This window comes from Lontra canadensis, unplaced genomic scaffold (assembly GCF_010015895.1).
Source record: "Lontra canadensis isolate GAN:19392208 unplaced genomic scaffold, GSC_riverotter_1.0 scaffold28, whole genome shotgun sequence".
NCBI classification, from domain to species: Eukaryota; Metazoa; Chordata; class Mammalia; order Carnivora; family Mustelidae; genus Lontra; species Lontra canadensis.
The window spans coordinates 12734269-12753401 of record NW_022631022.1 but is presented as its reverse complement, the minus strand read 5'-3'; the positions used below and the strand labels follow the sequence as shown (position 1 = coordinate 12753401).

Below are 19133 nucleotides of genomic sequence, written 5' to 3'. Positions count from 1 at the left end.
GGTATGTATCTACTGCTTTCTTCAAACTCTGTATGATCAGGCTACTTCTGTCACTACTTCACTGAAACAGTCCATAATGCCATTCACGGCCACCCAATTCACCAACCATGAAATCCAGTCTCTTCTTTGTTTAAAGCATTTGAGACATGTATATATACTCCTTTCACTTGAGATGGTCTTTGGATTTTCTTGCCACCACATTTCAGTATTCTCAAGCCTTCCTTCTCTACAACCCCATACATGTTAGTGTGCCCCAGGAGTCTGAAAAAACCACCCCAGCCTAGATGATCTACACACACACACACACACACACACACACACACACACACACACAATCTGGGCTAGAAGGAGTCCTATAACTAATGGCCAACTAATTCTTTCAACTTGGCTGTCAACAGATACCTACAAGCACAATTCTCATTTCCAATTCCCCTCACCCAAAACCTCTGGTATCCCTATCTTAGTGATGCCGCTATCCAACTAGTGACCCAAACCAGGAATCTGGTATTGTTACTTTCTACTTCTGTTTCACAAGAAGTACCACCAATTTTACTTATATTGTTCAAATCTGTCTCCTTCCACTCCTGTTACCCTAGTTCAGATACTCATCAGCTCATGTCTGTAGTTTTTCCAAAGACCACCATCTAGCTTTTATCTTCACTCTTTCCAACCAACACTTCAGGCCATTGCCAGTGATCCAAAATGCAATGAGGCAAGCCTTTTAGCATAAAGAGATCCTTCAGATCTTCACAAAAGATCTGTATCTTTTCATACCCCTGCACTACCTTGCCTCCTTAATGTGGTGTGTCTTCGTATCTCCAAACATAGTTCTGAGTAAAATGTCCTGCTCTGCTTAGCAAATTCTCATTTCTCCTTCAATAACCAGTTTAAAGAAGTTCAGTTCAAAGACCAACTCACTCCTGAAACTTTCCCAAACATCTCCAGGCTGAGGCCACCACACACCATGTACCTCCAATACCTCTATTTAATTTCTTATTGTTACCTAACTCTCCAAAAGCTTGTGAGCTACTTGATGGCAAGAATTTTCCATGTTTTGTCAGGGCAGCCTCACAATGTTTTTGCTCATTTAGGCACTATATAGTTAAAGACTAAAGACACCAGAATCAGTCTCATTATTTTATAGACACATTACATTTATTCAAAAAGACATATATAACTAACTCAAAGATTAAAAAATAAAGCTAACATTTGAAGATTAGGTGAGTTTCATGTTACAGAATATAAAGCTGATAAGCAACTGATAGTTATTTTTAGAAATTATGTATATAAAACACACACATTATAACTTGTGGCTTACTAAGTTTGCCCTACCTTTATGAACAATAATTTTGTAATAACTGTATTAAGTATAGTTTAGTTGGTAAGTGGAATAGACAAAGAAGTGGGACAATCCAAATTGTTACATATGAGCTCTTCCGATTTCAGAGTGAACTCTGTACTGTTCACCCAAGCTTCCCAAAGTGAGTAAATGAATAAAAAGGATCAAAGAAAAATCATTTCACTTAAGATGATTATCTTTTCACATAAACTAGAATGAAAAGAAATGAGCTAAAATAGGATTTACATATCCTTAACTCATTTTTAAGGCAGAATTTAACCATTTGCTCGAGTCAAACTGATTATATGAAATTTTCAGTTTGTAATGGCTATTAACTTAAAATTGTATCTTTCGGCTTAATTTATTCTAAATTCTCTGGCAATAAGGTACTTTTACAAATTGCACTTTTTTTCTTTACAAAAAGTACTTTAACATTCCAAGATGTTAACATGATTAAAATTGCTACCCAATCTATAAATGTCAAAAACTATTATAATAACATGGTGTTATGTAAACCGACCTGGGTCCATATGGAGGGGAAAGAGTGTGACCAAAGAAGTGTCTATATATATATCCATCCAACTTCTCAAACACTCCATCATTATCTACTTGATATTCCTTCATGTCTTTAAGATAATCTTTAACATCATTAACAAAGTCAGTGAAGAGCTTCTGATCATGTATAAAGACACCATTTAGGAAAAACTTATTGATGAATTGATCAAGTTCTTTCCAGTGATGAAAACTATCCAGTTTTTCTAATAAATACCTTTCAATTAACTGTCTAAATTCATCTATCCCTACAGGATTCAACATTTTCATATTAAAAAGGTTAATGGATTCCTGTTGAGCACATTCAAATACACCAGAACAAGATTTTCTGAAAGAATCATAATTTTCACTACAGTCATGCTCAGCACTGCACTTCTGTGAATTTGTATTTTTTCTAAATTCTTCGAAGTGAGTTGGCTTTTCTTTCTTTCCCTCTCTTTGCGTAGTAGGGCCTTTATTCTGGTTTTGTGTACGTGCCTTATACTGTGGATGTAAATATTCACTAAAAACTGTTGATTTTTTCACTGCTTCTTCTTTTGTAGCACTAAATCTTTTATTGCCCTTTTCATCGAAGATATTCTTGGTGGTATCTTTGAAATGCCTGAAAGTGGATTTAACTGAATCTGAAAATTTTTTCAGATTTTCTTTCACAGCTTCTTTAGCCTGTTTAATTTTTTCTTTATGATGCCTCACAAACTCCTTGGTAGAATTCTTCATGGCATCAAATGTTTCCTTAACTGAACCCAAAAATGTTTCCTTTGATTTATTTTTAGCCCTGTGGTTTCCTCTGCTCCCTTTCTTTTTTCCATCGGTTTCTTGTTTTGCATTTTGATCTTTTGCCTCAATATATAGTCTTTCCCACAAATCAGAACGCTGCTGTTCAAAGTTTAGCTTCTGCTCCAGTTCAGTGAGTCTTTCCCGGAGGACTTCTATTTCCTTTTTTTCAGTCAATACATTGGGAGAGTCTGGGTTGCCATATGACTCACTAGAGCTTAACTGCTGGAGTTCCACCTTTAAAGCCATAGTTACTAGTCGTTCTCTCTCCAGTTCTGTCCTTAGCGTCTTTGCTTCTGCCAAAAGAGTTTCCCTCTGATTAAGGAAGCTGTGTGTCTTCAGCTTTTCTTCTTCCAGATGCTGCTTAAGTTTCTGATTTTCTGTAGCTAATTCAGTACCTGTTCCTTTATCTTCCAATATCCTAATCTGTTCTCTTAGTTTCCTTAACTCTTCCTGTAATAAAGATAAGGCTTTTTCTTCCTTCTCCAGAGATATTCTTAAATGCTGATTTTCTGTATCAAGATTCTTTTTCTGAGTTTCAAAAGCCATCTTCTCTTCTTCAGTTAGGGCCCAACATCTTGCAAGATTTTCCTTCAAAGACTGAGTTTTTTGAAAGAGAAGAAAAATGTCAAATGCTTTATTTAAAAGCTCAATTCAAATCTTCAAAACATAACCTTAGGTAACCAATACTCATAAAATTTTTAGTATCTTTTTCTGCAGAGACTATCTTTTATGCAGTATATATATTTATATAGTATATACATCTGTAATACATATACATATATATGTATTTCAATACATAAAAATCGGAAAATACAAAGTTCATATGCAAGAATGCACAGCACAGAGCTATATCAAAATAATAACATAGCCCACTGGAAGAATTTAAAGACTGGAAAAGATGAGCTAGAGCCTGGTTTATCCCTAGTAAGATTTCTAAAAATAGAGCTAGGGATACTTCTCATTAGCATTTACTAGTGACTATTGATTATTTCCCACATAATCATATGAAAGCCTAATGGTTTCTCGGCCCACCTACAAGTCAGGAGAAAAGGAGACTGATCTATCTTTGGACTACAGAACTCCAATCTCTCCTGAGAAGTCTCCTAAAGAGAATTTAGGCAGGACTAAAGGCTTCTCTGACCCTTGGGTGAAGGAGATGATCTTTTATAAAAGGGAAAATTATAGCTAGAGATGACTTGAGGATTTAAAAAATTCTATTTATATTCTCTGCACTCTTTAAAAGGAAAACATTTCAACAATCTTAGTCCTATATGAAATATCTTCACCCTGTGCAAATTAACATCCCAAAGTAAGTTCAGGTAAGTCCTCCTAGTTCTCTCAGCACTTCTTAGAGGACTCAATCTTGGTAACATTTATAACTAATTTCTCCGATTTCAAATCATCTTCTGAAGAGACTATCACCAGATTAGCAATATAACTCTGAAGTCAGCACCCTTGAAAGAGAGGAAACCATGTTCAATTAGGTTTACGATATTTTGCTGCATTTCAAAGTAGCCTTGAATATCTTTTTCAACATATTTATTAGTAACAAAATTTCACAAAAACAGCAAGAAACTAAACAACATGCTTAAACAGGCTAATAGCTATAGCATTATCCAGTCAGTTAAAATACCTTATAGATAAAATTTTGCTTAATTTAAGACATTACCATTATCCCATTTGAATCAGACTGGAAAATCAGATATACAGAAACAAAAGAAAAATGTCCTTTAGGAGAATGACAGTATTTCCACTTGAAAAATAACTATCTGAAATGGATGGTTCACTATCTGGTTCATTACTCTTTAAAGAACAAATTAAAATTTAAAATTTTACAATAATCAGGGGTGCCTGGGTGTTTCAGTTGGTTAAGCGTCCAACTAGATTTCGGCTCAGGTCATGATCTCAGGGTCCTGAGATTAAGCTTTGAGTTGGGGCAGAGTCTGGAGCCTGCTTGGGAATCTCTCTCTCCCTCACCCTTTGCCCCCCCTGCCACTTGTACTCTCTGCTTCTCTCTAAAGAAATGTTTTTTAAAATTTCATTATAATCATTTCATCTACTCTCCATATGTAAAAGGAAACAAGTTTCGTGTATCCAACAGAAGTGGACCATGAAGTAGTACAGACTAATGTAGCATTATCTTTAAATGCAAGAGCACAAGGGACCACAGAATGACTGGAGGGTATATTCTGCATTCAGTAAACTCCATAATCTTAAAGTGCCTGATAAGTAAATCTCAGGCAGGTCTCCCATGAAGATCTTTAAAATCCAAACCACATTTAATAGATGGAGGTAAGAGGCCTACCAAGAACTGACTCAGGAAGATCTATGTAGGGTCAGTCTCCTAAAAGCCAACATCATCCTACAGAACCAGAAACCATGGTGGTAAAGAAGAAAAGTCCTACTCTTTTTATAACATCATTTGATCAAGGTGGGAAAAACTGCACTATTTACAAATAACTTCAGTAGTCCCTGCCTGAAAAAAAGACATAATCCAGATATCAAGTGGGATTCTGTCTTCTAAAGAAATAAAATCATAACCCTATAAGGGGTACATAAATTGTGAGGAAAATTTGGGGGAATGGAAGGAAAAAGGAACAGTTTACTTTTCTACTGTGAATTTATCTACAAGCCCTATATCTTTCTTATGAAGAACCAGAGAGCAGACCAGCTATTACACTGGTCCTTATAAACCCACATAGGTGTTAATGGAAAGCACAGTCCTGCTGGCGTTAGGTGAGTTCAGGTAGGCAAGTGTTAACAGGCTGTCTCTTCCATCAGGCCTAACAAGAAACCAAAGAAAAAGGACCCACTGATTATTTCCCTTGATCAAGGAAAGATCTTAGAGAGGGACTACAAACTCTCCTTTTTCTCACTGAAAATGTTTTGCTAGTTCTGTAAAAATAATGTTAATAACAAAGTTTTCTAATACTATTAATTTAAAATAATGTTAATTATAGTAACTAGAAATAACACCCTTGAAGTCAGATAAATTCAGCTTTGCCAATTGCTAACCTTGAAAAAGTTAACTTTTTTGAACCTCTTTCCCATCTATGAAATGAAGCTAATACTTCCTTAACTCACAGGTCTGTGGTGAGCAGTAAGAGAAGTACTGTATGTGAGGTACTCACAGCAGTGACTAGGACACAGTAAGGAATCAACAATTATTATATTATTATTATGGCCTCACAAATCTGCTTTGTACTTTTATCTGAACAATCCAATAATTATTGGCTAACAATTCTTTCTTAGAAAGTTTGTTAGTAGTACATACCTTATAATCTATAAAAGATTCTTGTTCCTGTTGACACTGGGAAAGATAATCCTTCATATCATTCAATTCATCTTCATGTATCTTTCTGACTAACTGCTGACGTTTCTGAATCTGAATTGTGCCTGAAAAAAGAAAATTTTTATTAGGGATACACACACACACACATAACAGAAACATTATAATGACCAAACATATAATATATATAATAAATAAAACATATAATAAAACATTTAATCTTTATATACTTAATTAATTAATCTGGATAGGATCATTTTCTTCAAGGCCAGCATTTCATAGTTGTATAAGAACTCTTATTATATAAACAAAAGAATAAGTAAAATCTCATGGTGTCATTCAACAAGTCGTGGTAGATGGATGTTAATAAAAATCAGTCCAAGGTTAATGTATATTTTTTAATTTAGCATATACCCTGGGACGTTTAAGCACTTCTCGATCCTTTTGACTAAAACAAGCCAGCCTGTGTTACCCTTAGAAAAAAAAAAAGAAAAAAAACTTATATACTGTTTCTAATCTTACGATATCGAGGGGACTCAACTTTGTTGTTTTTGAGAGATTGTTGAGGGACATAAAGTGTTGTCTTCAACAGGGAAAGAAACCATAGAATCTACTCATAGGATGTAAGTCAATAAGGAAAAATAAAAACGTCTATCTTTTTCTCGCTATATTTTTCCTAGTAAATGATGTTACACAGCCCAAAAAGTACAAGGAAAATAACTGCCTGTGATTACCCACCATTCTCACAGCCAAATCATTTACGAGTTCTGCGTTAGTTAGGTCTGTACTAGAGTACCACCAACCCCATCCCTGCAGTGGTGAAGTCTTAAACCAACTAAGATTCTCTATATTTTAACCTTAAAAACCAAAATGTTAATTTGCCAAGACATGCTGTTCACATGCTGCTTGCTACATGCCTCATGCATGAGAGAAAGGAAAAAAAAAAAAAACACTGAATCAAAAAAAAAGGCAAAAGGCATTTGGCAACCTTGACCTTAACATCTACCAAGTGACATATTATTAATATAACACAGGATTTTGTAGTGAAAGTTTACTATGTCTTCCCCTACTGCTAAAAGAAGTTAACTTTCAATTTCTTCAATAATCTTGAAAAACACTAAGGAAAAGTTTTGCCAAATCACAAACAACTGTTACCAACTATCATATTCTTCTGTTAAGATTCATTTCCTCTCTTTCAATTTTCGAATTTACAAAAGCATGGTAGATTTGTCTCAATATTACTCAAAAGAATCTCAGATTTTTTTAAATGCTGAAAATTCATTTGTATTTCCCACAATACAGAAAACCTTTCTTTTCAAACTGCTTCCTTTACCCACTGGAAAATAACCTAAAACTACGTGTTGAGATCTCAATTTGCCCATGTTGGACAACTGTCTTTATGTGGCTTTTATTTATTTAATAACTATTGGTTTTTTCTTTTTCCTACATCTTCAGCCACCTAACTATAAAGTGTTACCACCCAAGGTACAATCTTTGGCCTTCATGTCATGTATACCAATCTGCCTATCTTAATCATAAAAACCCAATTTTTGCTATCTCTGCTGTAAGATTTTTCTTCTGAGTCCAATCTTACCAGAGCTTCTTGCCAATACATCCAGCTGCCTGTTGTGTGCAATTCTGGGAACATCTTCATGAAAAAAAAATCGAACCATAACATCTGATCTAAACCATTTTAGAATAAAGTTGAATAAAAACGGCCAAACTGGGGCGCCTGGGTGGCTCAGTGGGTTAAGCCGCTGCCTTCGGCTCAGGTCATGATCTCAGGGTCCTGGGATCGAGTCCCGCATCGGGCTCTCTGCTCAGCAGGGAGCCTGCTTCTCTCTCTCTCTCTCTCTCTCTCTCTGCCTGCCTCTCTGTCTACTTGTGATCTCTCTCTGTCAAATCAATAAATAAAATCTTTAAAAAAAAAAAAAAAACAGCCAAACTGTGCTCACCATCATATTTATCATCTAGCAAAACTTTCCTAGAAACACCCCAAATTCCAAAAATAAAGCAGCTAGCACACTTCTTGGAATTTAAAAAATAAACCACTAATATCACAAGTTATGTTTTCCATTATTACTTCAGTGTCCCTTATTTCACTAACCTTTTCTCCACCCCGACCTTCACAATAATTGTCAAGGCCCTGATCATCAACAGCAGGATTACAAACACTCTTAACTATCTTAATTTTTCCCATTCAATATGCCTCTTTGCACTTTTCCTCTAAAATTACCATGAGGTCACTCTATAAATCAAACTCTTACCCGGATTCCAAGATGTTTTACAACATTACATCAGCCCATGTACTCCAATGTTTTACTCCACTATTTCTCTACTCTGCTGTAGTCCAGTCAGTCTTCTCCTTGCTCCCAAACCCAGCAAAGTTTACTTTCAGGTTGTCAGGTTCTCAATTGCTGGAATGCTCCACTTTCCTTCCGACTAGCATAAACGTTAAGACCAGACCCTGCTCAAATCCTACCACCTTCAGGATGACTCAGTAAGTATAGCTTTTGGGCTATAATTCTCTTTTCTGTGCTACATAGCTTAGCACCTAGATATATTCTGTTACAGTGTCTGAAGAGCAGGATAACCTATCAATACTCAAAGTCATTAATTCCATGAGAAAATCAAATCGACTGAACTCCACTGTTGATTTAGAATATGGATAGCCTACAATGTAAAGAAAGCATACGGAAGACAGGTGCTTCATACATGAAGATTTTTTTTTTAACTTTTGTAAGCATTTTCAGACCCTGAAGGAGTAGCAAATACCTGTAATACACTGTTTTACTATCCTTAATGCTGTTAATTCTCCCCTCCTTCTGGGATAGATCTGATTCTCCAAATTTATAAAGAGCTGAGGTTGGCAAATGTCCTGAGTAATTCACTTAAATAGTATGTTTTTATTAAATAATTAGTAAGCAAACGACTGATTATGGAGTATGCAATGACTAACTTCATGGTGCATGAGAAATTCAAACTGGCTCTGAAATCAACTCAAATGAGCTCTTAAAGTGTTGAGATCAGTGCCAGAATTAAGGGAAAAAGTGATGTCCTTTCAACAGTGACCCTGAAAAACTAACAGTTTTTATATGTTCACTGAGCCAATCTCATCACCATGCAAAACTATTTCATATTACCCAGGCTTTTCATATTCTGAAAGGATAATTTTAAAAAGTACAAGAAAATGTTTTATTAGATATAATCATTGAAGTAAATTTTACAAGTAACCAAACTCTTATTTAAACAGAGCAGCAATTCCTCAATTTTGAAAGCACTCCTCTCTACATTGTTCCTTCTACAAAATACTTAAAGGTCATGCAATTGGTAGTTTTAATGCAATCTGGATTAACATTAAATCACTGTCCAAATTTTTTAGTAAGAAAAAAAATTAAGATAAGACCTTCTCCTTTGTTAACTCCATGTTTACCTGTGGGGAAAAAAATCATTCTCAAAAATACATTCATACATTTGTTTCAACTAGATAATAAACAAAAGTATGCATATTACTTCAAGTCAAATCTCATTACAATAACCTTCAAGGAAGGATAGAAATTATACTATCTCAGTATTAAATTCAAGCAGGTATCCACCAGGAGTCTAAATGCTTATTTTTATCAATATAAATTTAAACAAGAAGAAACATATTTTACTAACTCTGACTTTAAACAAATATTGTCTTAAGTTTCTTCTAACATTACACTATGTATGTTTTTAACGCATCTTTTCCATACATTAGCAAAGGGTACATGTAACTCTTCAATTTTTGCATAAAGAAGACATTGTTGAAAGGAACTAACAAAACAGGAATATTCCAAAAGTTAAATTGTGGATCATACCAGCAAAAAAACCTAGAAGTACTTCATGTACGGCAAATTGAAATTTGTAAAACTGACAAGATCTAAAACATCTGTTTAAAAGTGTTTTTTTTTTCCAAAATTTTAATACAGAGTGTGTGAATGAGCATGAAGTTTTCAGTTCTCATCTTTATACAGACATGTTGAATAAGACTCAACGGTAAGGCTCCCTCAATAAAAAATTATACCACATGAAATTCCTTCCTCTTTTCATCCAAGACACTTTTATAGGGTTTGCATTAAAGATAATCAATATACATAAATACTAATAAGGAAAATAACAAGCAAAGTTTAGGGACACCTGGGTGGCTCAAGGGTTAAGGGTCTGCCTTCAGCTCAGGCAAAGAGGGCTTTCCCTCTGCCCTTCCCTGCCCCTCAGGCTCTCTCGCTCTGCTCTCTATCGAATAAATAAAGTCTTTAAAAAAATTAAAAACAGGGGTGTGTGGGTGGCTCAGTGGGTTAAAGCCTCTGCCTTCGGCTCAGGTCATGATCCCGGGGTCCTGGGATCAAGCGCCGTATCAGGCTCTCTGTTCAGCAGGGAGCCTGCTTCCCTTACTGTCTCTGCCTGCCTCTCTGCCTATTTGTGATCTCTGTCTGTCAAATAAATAAATAAAATCTTAAAAAAAATTTAAAAACAAAAAATAAACAAACAGGCATGCTAAAAATCCCTACATTTGTGAGAAAGGTAGCACTATGCCCATTTTCCAAATGAGAAACCTGAGGCTCAAATAAACAGCAAGCTTTCCAAGGTCATATATTTAATGATGACACTGAAAACAGTTCCCAGAATTCCTCTATTAGCAAGTGCCATACACACGATTTGTTTACATGTAACCAACTTTCAAATACTTACCATAGAAATGCCCAAATCCCATGCTGATTGCAATCACCAAAGCAAGTATAACACACTTATTCAGACCACTGCTGAACTGGCGTTTACACAACTCCTTAGAAGGTTCAATTTCTTGTTCCGGGAGTTGCCGTTCTTCGGATTCGGAACTAGAAACCGTCTTCTTCCTAGCGCGGCGGCGTCTAAGAGCAGGACTAGGCTGATGACTGGTTTCATCACTACTTGATTCGTCGTCGCTAGGCTGCGATGAAAATACTATTTTAAAAAGAAAAATGTAAATATTAAAAATTTTAGAATAGCTTTTCCAATAAATATGATTTAGACTAATCAATGCCATCCCTACGTGCCCTTTTACATAAGACAGCCAAAACCGAAAACAAACAACACAAACAGAAACTCAAGTTTTCAAGTTTTTCAACATAAAACCAAAACAGAAAAGATTTCAACTGTGATACACAAGAATCTATTAATCATGTTCTGTGCCTTTGAGGGTTTATTTGGTTTTATTTTTTTAACTTCTCTTCTAAGTTTACACTGTTAGAACAATCATTCTCATAGCCTATTAAATTTCTTTGTTATTACAGCCATAAACAGGTACTGTTTCTAGAAAGAAAAAGAAACTCTCTTCTTTCAATTTCAAAAGGAGGTAATTTAAGCTCAACTGTTTAAGGAATACATGGAGGTATATGAACAGTTCCTGCAACTTACAAAGTACAGTAACTACCAAAAGTTTTCTTGGGTGAATCTGGACCCTAGTTTCATTTCCATCCTTTGAGTACACAATCAACGTTCAAAGCACTATAACACAGGTTTCCAGAAGTCAGATGAGCCCTTCCCTTCGACTGCCACTCTTACTAGAAGGTTATTAATTTTACCCTCTAGTAAATATGTCAGCATGAGGAAGTGACACAACAGCTATCTCCGATATTAAGGACTAGTCTGGTGCTGCTCCTTTATGAAAAGAACAGTAAAGAACAACAACAAAAAAATCCATAAGAAATCTCAAGTCCTGGAAATATATCCACTAAAAAAATCACCTTCAGTTTTTTTAAATGTAGAACTTAACACTTTTCTACCAATCAATAAACTACATATTGACACAGTAAGTTAGATGGCTCAGTAATAATTTCCACAGGCCAGTTATAAGAAAGAAAAAAAAAAGGCACTAAAAGTAAGGATAAAATGTGAACCTCAATTTGATACAAACAGCTCCAAACAACAAACATCCATGCTTCAAAAAAGCAAAACAGTTCTTCAGAAGACAGGATATCCATGCCACAGGAAAAGTTGGTGACTTGGGTTAGGCAGTACTTTTTAAAGATGGGTCACAGAGGATCTGGTTAACTTTCACACCGACAACACCAAACACAAAGACAGAAAGAACTACTGGATGAATGATTATTCCTAGTATTTAGTTATACAGATGCCACTGAGAGTTCTTTTGGTCATGACCCTTATGCCCATCATGTTTATCTGGTTATTCTTGATCACTAGTTTTTCCCAGATGCCGTCGCCTCAGCTGTGAGGTTATATTTCTTGGACAAAGAGAAAGAAAGGAAGACTTAAATAAAGCAATACATAATACAAAGGCATTCAAGATTATGGCTGGAGTATTTAAGTCAGATTTTCTGACAGTATTAAGATGGGTAAATGTAAAAACAAACCATATGTCAAAATTCCTTAAATAAATTTAATTCTATTGCCTTCATCATAGATTCTAAGTAAACAAGCCAGCCTAATCCGTATTAATAAGTTCATATCCTTATCTAATGCTTCCATCTTTTTTAACCCATATATCTAATAGCTAAAGTATTTTGATTTTTAAATTTCTTTCAAAACTTAATTTGGCCCATAGTCCAAGATGCAGGCAATGCAAAGGCATGCAATAAGCTTAGCCAGCTTTATTACAAGATCAATTTGAACACCTGTTTAGAGTATCACAGATGACAACAGTTATCTTTAAAGCACTAAGTAAATAGTAAATGTGACTAGGCACACTCAGCTCAAGAAAAGCTGATCAGATTTAGTCACACCACCTTGGAAAGCGAGTTGGCTAGGAACATGGTGTTTCAGCTGATCATCCCATCCCCTTATGCATTCAGGAATCTTCCACAGCTTCTCCCACCACCTTTCTTTTGTGAATAAACAGGAAAAAAGATGTATAAAGCTTTATTATAAAGACTAAAAAGGAAAAAGAGAATTGAAAATACTTATTTTAATTATCACTCAACATTATTATTTGTGCTCCATCAAAATTGAACAATCACGCCTTTAAAAAAAAATATATGCAAATACAAGCTTTTCTACAACTACCAATTTTGCTTTCTTGGGGGAGACTCCAGTGCAAGGGAGTGGCTAGTATTCTTAAATAAACAAAAAGTATATTGCCACAAGAATCTAATTTAGAAGAAGAAACAACTTGAAATCCTACAGAGATGGAGAAGAAGGGAAAGGAAAAATCAAAATAACCAGGCAATGGGGAGTAGGGAATTAACAAACCAAAAAAATAGGAAGTGAGAGAGAACGTAGACTCTTCGCAACTGATTTATATATATATAGTATTTTCAACATAATCCAAAATGCCATTTTTTAAAATTATTTTATATAACACTTTCTTTACTGAAATAATTCATTCCTTTAGGAGAGAGAGAAACAGATAAAAATACTCCTAGTAAAGTATTTCTCTTAACTGAAACTGTAAAATTCCCAAGAAGTCCAAGTTCAGAAAGGAGATAAACATCAGAATAATGTGCTTTGAAGTATCCAAGTTCCTGAAAAAATTAAGTTTGTAGGATCAATTTCTTAAATATCTGCTTGGACCCTTCTGCAATACTCCTGCTTCAATGTGACTACTTTTTCTGGCCCGTGAATATTCTCAAATTAAACCATCATCTATAGTCTTCCAAAAAAATAAAGGAAAGAAGGAAAGGAAGAAGACTACTTGAATACAGCGTGAATCCTAGATTTAAACAAATAAAATAAAATTTGATAAAAAAGATTCTAAAGTCAATCTGTTAGTCCTTATAATAAATATACTATGTAAACCATTCCGGCAAAGGCTGACCACTAAGAATGCCAGTTGAGCATTCACATACTTGAATAAAGTGCTTTTAAGCTCTTGTTTATAGCCAAACTGATATACTAACTGAAAATAACTTGCAATTAAATGAGATAGCTAAAAATCTTTACTTGACCTTTTATTAGCTTGAAGTAGAGTAACAGAAATTCCATTGTCTGATACTGGCAAATGTAAATATTAAAGAATGGTAAACTCTAAGAAGATGATCTGAAATAAACACATCCTTATTTTTGCATCAAATTAGGATATTTTGGAATCACTAGCCGTGTTCCAACTTGTCTTTCTCTCAATTCATCCCTGAGTTACAAGTGTTCGTTAATAACTGTGCGTTAATTATAGCTTTGTTTCTTTTATTTCCCTTTGTGTCTAAATATTTATGTGCACCTTGAAAGATGTTACATACACCCCTCAAGCTGAGCCAAAGAAATATAAAAAGGAATTAGCTCAGGAATTCACATTTTAACCTCCAAATCATTGTCTGAATAGTAGGCATTGAGTGCCTTAAATGTGACTTAAAATAGGCACACTTTCATAACTCAATCTACAATGAAAGATACAAAGGTCAGGGGCTTTGGGATCTGCTGTATTGCCAGCTCTCTGAACTCTGTTTAGCACATAAGGAGCATTCAACAGATGTTTGTTAAATGATTAATAATTGAAAGGATCTAACAGACTTCAATAAGAAGTTTCTTCCACAATTTCTAGAAATTAAAATTTGTACCACTGTAAATAGAAATTTTAACTTTCTCTTATTTTTACTTACAATGGCTTAATCTTCCACCTTTAAATACCTAAAATATATCAAATGCATTCTGGAGTGTTTCAGACAATAACAAAGCTCCTTGAAGATATTTTTTTTCATCTTTTACTTAATAAAAGATGGTATTTACTGTTATAGCAATTCTGCTCTTGGGACCTACAATCTAACAAAACGCTAGACATAACAGTAGATTTTGCAAAAAATCTTAAATATATTAAAAACTTGGCCATTGTATAAAAGGTGGTCCTAGGACACCTTAAGTCTCTATCAGTGTACTCTTTATGCAGCTCTTACCAGTTTCTGGCTGACAAAATGTATATTGGCTGCTGGAAGAAGACCCCATGTTAAAGTCTTCTGGACTCTGCACTTCTTCAACAATTAGAGCTTCCGGATTTCCAATTTCTTCTAACTTAGGTGGCTCAAGGGTAACAATATCAGAATCATCACTGACAGTTCCAAAATAGACATTGTCTTCAGATGACTTTGCTTCTTCTCTCTGAGGAATAATTTTAAAGACAGTAAATTCAACAATTTTTTGAGAGCCTTATATTTTCTACGTAGCTCAAAGTATACAACAGTACTTAAGTACTGTGGTAATTTGGGCTTAAAAGATAGAGGAGTCCTGCCCAAAAGACAAATATGACAATAGCAGGCTCATCTTTTAGTTCAAAACACCATCAAACGCCTTGAGCAGTCTTTCAGAATTAGAACAAACCGGGGCCTAATCATTGTAGGCTGCAGAAGATAAAAAACCGCCTCAAAATCAAGGACAACAGAAAAGAGAAGATTCACTTCTCACTAATTCCATGGGTTTATCTGACCATAACTCTGTAGTCAGGAAGCCCATAAGACTGATAACAAATTTCCATGGTTATAGATATAATAAACTTCAATAGCTATGCCATGTAAAAATCATCTAATCTAGTTTTATCAAGAAGTCAAGTAAAGCGGCGTCTGGGTGGCTCAGTGGGTTAAAGCCTCTGCCTTTGGCTCAGGTCACAATCTCAGGGTCCTAGGATCGAGCCACGCATCGGGCTCTCTGCTTGGCGGGGAGCCTGCTTCCCCCTCTCTCTCTGTCTACTTGTGATCTCTCTCTCTCTGTCAAAAAAGAAATTAAATCTTTAAAAAGAAAAAAAAAGAAGTCAAGTAAAATATCAAAAAACAAGATTTAGGTTGTTCTCAAATTTAAAAACAAATCTTCCTTTTTTGATAAACCCTAATAACTTATTTCTCTACATAATTCAAGAATGCAATCTATTTCCAAAAAAAATTTCTTAGAGGGTAAATGAATAGAAATTACTTTTGTAATTACTTCGATAAATTAAAAGACATCTCACTTAAGAGTTTAGAAGACAGAAGTTAAACTCTAATAATAAAAGTGACCAATCTATGGAATCTCAAAAATTTTAATAAAAGTTGTTCATAATTCAAAGAGGAAAAGAACACACAACTAGAAATAGAAGCTTTAATTATTCCTTAGTATTCACTAAAGAATATTGCTTATCATATATCTACAGAGTACAACACAAGTTTACCTCAAGTGCTGACTTTGTTTCCTCCAAAGCTGGATAAGCAGTTTCTCCCATTAACACTGTGTCATTCTGGCTACTCTCTGATATAAAGCAAAGATCAATTCAATCAATTACACTTAATTGAGTTTTTGTAGTCCACACAGATTATAATCTGAGTACATAAAATCTAGTCCTATTTTTTTAAAGTGGATTTAATTAATTAAATCACATATACTACAGTTGCTAAAAAGTTCTCTGGCAATTGATTTATATATAGTACTTTCAACATAATCCAAAATGTCATTTTTTAAAGTATTTTATATAACACTTTCTTTACTGAAATAATTCATTCCTTCAGAAGAGATAGCAATGGATAAAAACACTCCTAATAAATATTTCTCTTAACTGAAACTGCAAACTGTTGCTAAAAAGATCTCTGTATTTCAAATATAATTATTTGAAATTGTCAGAGGATAATTTTAGATATTGAATTCATTTAGTATCTACTAAAAAAACAATATAAATCTCTAAGTAAACATAATCTTTACTTTACAATACAAAAGTACCGAATCCAGTGTGCCTGTAAATACCTGTTAATATGGAAAACCAATTTTCAGACGTCTGATTTACATTTCCTGCATTCCTAAAAGTAGCACTATTTTAATAACTGTTAATGCTTGGTAACACAAAAATCAAAACTGTATCTTCAAATTATGAATTTTTTGCAATAAAAAGGATTATAAAAAACAAGGATTCAAAAGAACACAGAAAAGCCAAATAATGTCACTATAGCAAATGTATTTTATAAAGAACTCCTCAAAGGAAAATGTACCAAAAAAACCAACTGGAGTTTATAAAATCGTATTTTAAATGAAAAAGTCTATAAAATTGAAGTTAAAAATATCAAAACAATATGATAAACATATATAAATTTTATGCATAACAAAGAACACATACCAAATGTTAACAGCAGTTATCACCAGATAAAAAGAATTAAAGGTGACTTAAAATTTTTTTTGTTCATTATTTTTTTCTGTCATGAATGTGTATTTCTTATATAATTCAGCCCCTCCAAAAAAAAAAAAAAAAAAACCAACCAGGAGAAAAAAAGAGAAAAACTACCCCATTTGTATGTGTTACAAAACCCCTAGCAGCATATTAATCTGAAATCAAGACACTTCAAAAAAGATGTACTTGGGTCCAAGGACTCCCAAGAAGTAAAACTCCTTTTATATATGTGAGTATGGGCATTTCTTGGGAGAAAACATTCACAGCTTTCAGATTCTCAAGGAGATCTCTGACCTATCAAAGATAAGAATCACTGTTCAAAGGAGAATAATCAATACACAGGCTGAAAACAAGATTTACAGGTATAATCTTTCATGTTTCTAGCCATGACCCATATACTTTATTCTCTTGAGGAAATGTTCTGTTTACATTTCAATGCAGTTTTTAAAGAAGCTTAAGACGTAATTTAAAAATGAAGAGTACAGCAGTTAAATGCCTTTTACCACCTCTAACCAAAAGTAATTTGAAGTGTGATGATAGATAACTAAAGAATCTGAGTTTAGTAAATCCCTTATGATTATTTTGTACATCACTAGTCTTAATCAAGATTAGCAATATTTAGTTACCAGTTACACGTGTAGTATGAAAGAGTTATACAGACGCCTAAATAATACACTACAGCTGTAAATAAGCAAGCCCCTGGACAGGTTGGTACCACTACCTAATCCACACCAAAATTCTAGTCATTCAGTGACCTGATCATTTGGATTAGCTAGAAAGGCTGCCCACCTAGAAAAAAGGCAAGACTCGTACTGTCTTTCACACATTCTATTATTATTTAAAAAAAAAAAAAAAATCAGACTCTTTTTCGTATCTTACCTCCCTGCTCTGGCTGTAATACTTGTAGCTCCTCTTGCTCTAAAGATGTACATTCTGGAGCGAGCTCACAGCTGTCACTGGCTGTACCATGTTCAGAATTCACCATCTCTGTATCAGACCCCTAAGAAAAAAGCAATAATCAGTTCTATGTCTATCAGCCGCTCAAAGTTGATTATTACTACATGTAGATACTTCCACTAGTCAAAGTCCTAGATGTTGCCATTCTCCTAAGGAAGCAGTATCTAATATACCTTTTATTCAATTTAGTCCATAAAGGCCTATGGCAATGAAATGGCAGAATGGAATCGCAGGCTTAGATTCTAAGAGAAGTTAGCCAAGTCAAATCCTCTACTCTATTTTATAAGCCCAAGCAATAAATTTGATCCCAGAGGATAAGTTTTTAAACTAAACTTTAGCTGCTTCTGTTATTTTACCTCTACTCAACATTTATGAAGGTACTATGCAAGGCATTTTGCTATGTATTATGAAATATTAAAAATTCAAATCCAAAATTCAAATTTATAGCCTATTCAGAGAAACTTTCACATTCAAATAACTATTTACTATGACAATGTAGAACTAAAAAAGTCTAAGGGCAAGGATTAAAATGAACTATAGGATTAATGGAGTAAACTTTCCCTACACAATTTTATAGAGTATTCTTTATTCTTCCAAGGTTGTCCTTCCTACTTTGATGTCAGACTGTCTTCTGTGTAATAATACAGTGGGTCTTGCAGTTTTTTCTCCTCATATCTTATTAGCAAAATAAAGTTAGCCACTAAGCTCCTTCTGCTTGTCTCCATACCCTTCTCCCAATCTTTCTTATAGCTTACTGATCCATGAAATCAAAGGTCTATGTTCTCCTAATATATATAACTTGAAACAGCAAAAATTAAAAGAATTCATCAAAGGAGTATGTTTTGAGTTGAATTCTAAAGAGAACTCTGAATGTTAAGATCATGGGATTACCTAAAGTGGCAGGAAAATCATAAAAACAGGCAAGGTTAGGGCTGAACTGGGGACTGCAGGGGAGATCAGTGCTGTCCTAAAATAGCAATGAGAAAGGAAAAGGAAACACATCTATAAGACATTAGCAGTAGAACCTGCAAACTAGATATGGAAGAGGGATAAAAACACAAATATGATCTACTCTATGACAAGATATTTCTAATATAGAATACCCTAATGGCACACTTGGCTAAATGCCAAAGAGGTTTACTATCTTGCTT

The 19133-nt window shown here is 34.3% G+C and overlaps 1 protein-coding gene across 8 annotated transcripts in view; it reads right to left on the bottom strand.

The window, feature by feature from the left end:
* CCPG1 (cell cycle progression 1) overlaps nucleotides 1–19133 on the bottom strand; it is a 45887-nt gene that overhangs the window by 8178 nt on the left and 18576 nt on the right. For 3 of the 8 annotated variants that reach the window (XM_032864897.1, XM_032864898.1, XM_032864901.1), the window contains exons 3-10: nucleotides 17905–18025; nucleotides 16042–16118; nucleotides 14801–15002; nucleotides 12704–12799; nucleotides 10671–10922; nucleotides 9364–9390; nucleotides 5943–6064; nucleotides 1860–3265 (exon numbers count right to left, since the gene is read on the bottom strand). In XM_032864897.1, the coding sequence (XP_032720788.1) occupies nucleotides 1860–3265; nucleotides 5943–6064; nucleotides 9364–9390; nucleotides 10671–10922; nucleotides 12704–12799; nucleotides 14801–15002; nucleotides 16042–16118; nucleotides 17905–18025 (2303 nt within the window). The remainder of the gene's footprint in view (nucleotides 1–1859; nucleotides 3266–5942; nucleotides 6065–9363; nucleotides 9391–10670; nucleotides 10923–12703; nucleotides 12800–14800; nucleotides 15003–16041; nucleotides 16119–17904; nucleotides 18026–19133) is intronic. The other 5 variants (XM_032864899.1, XM_032864900.1, XM_032864903.1 and 2 more) reach the window with 3 other exon arrangements.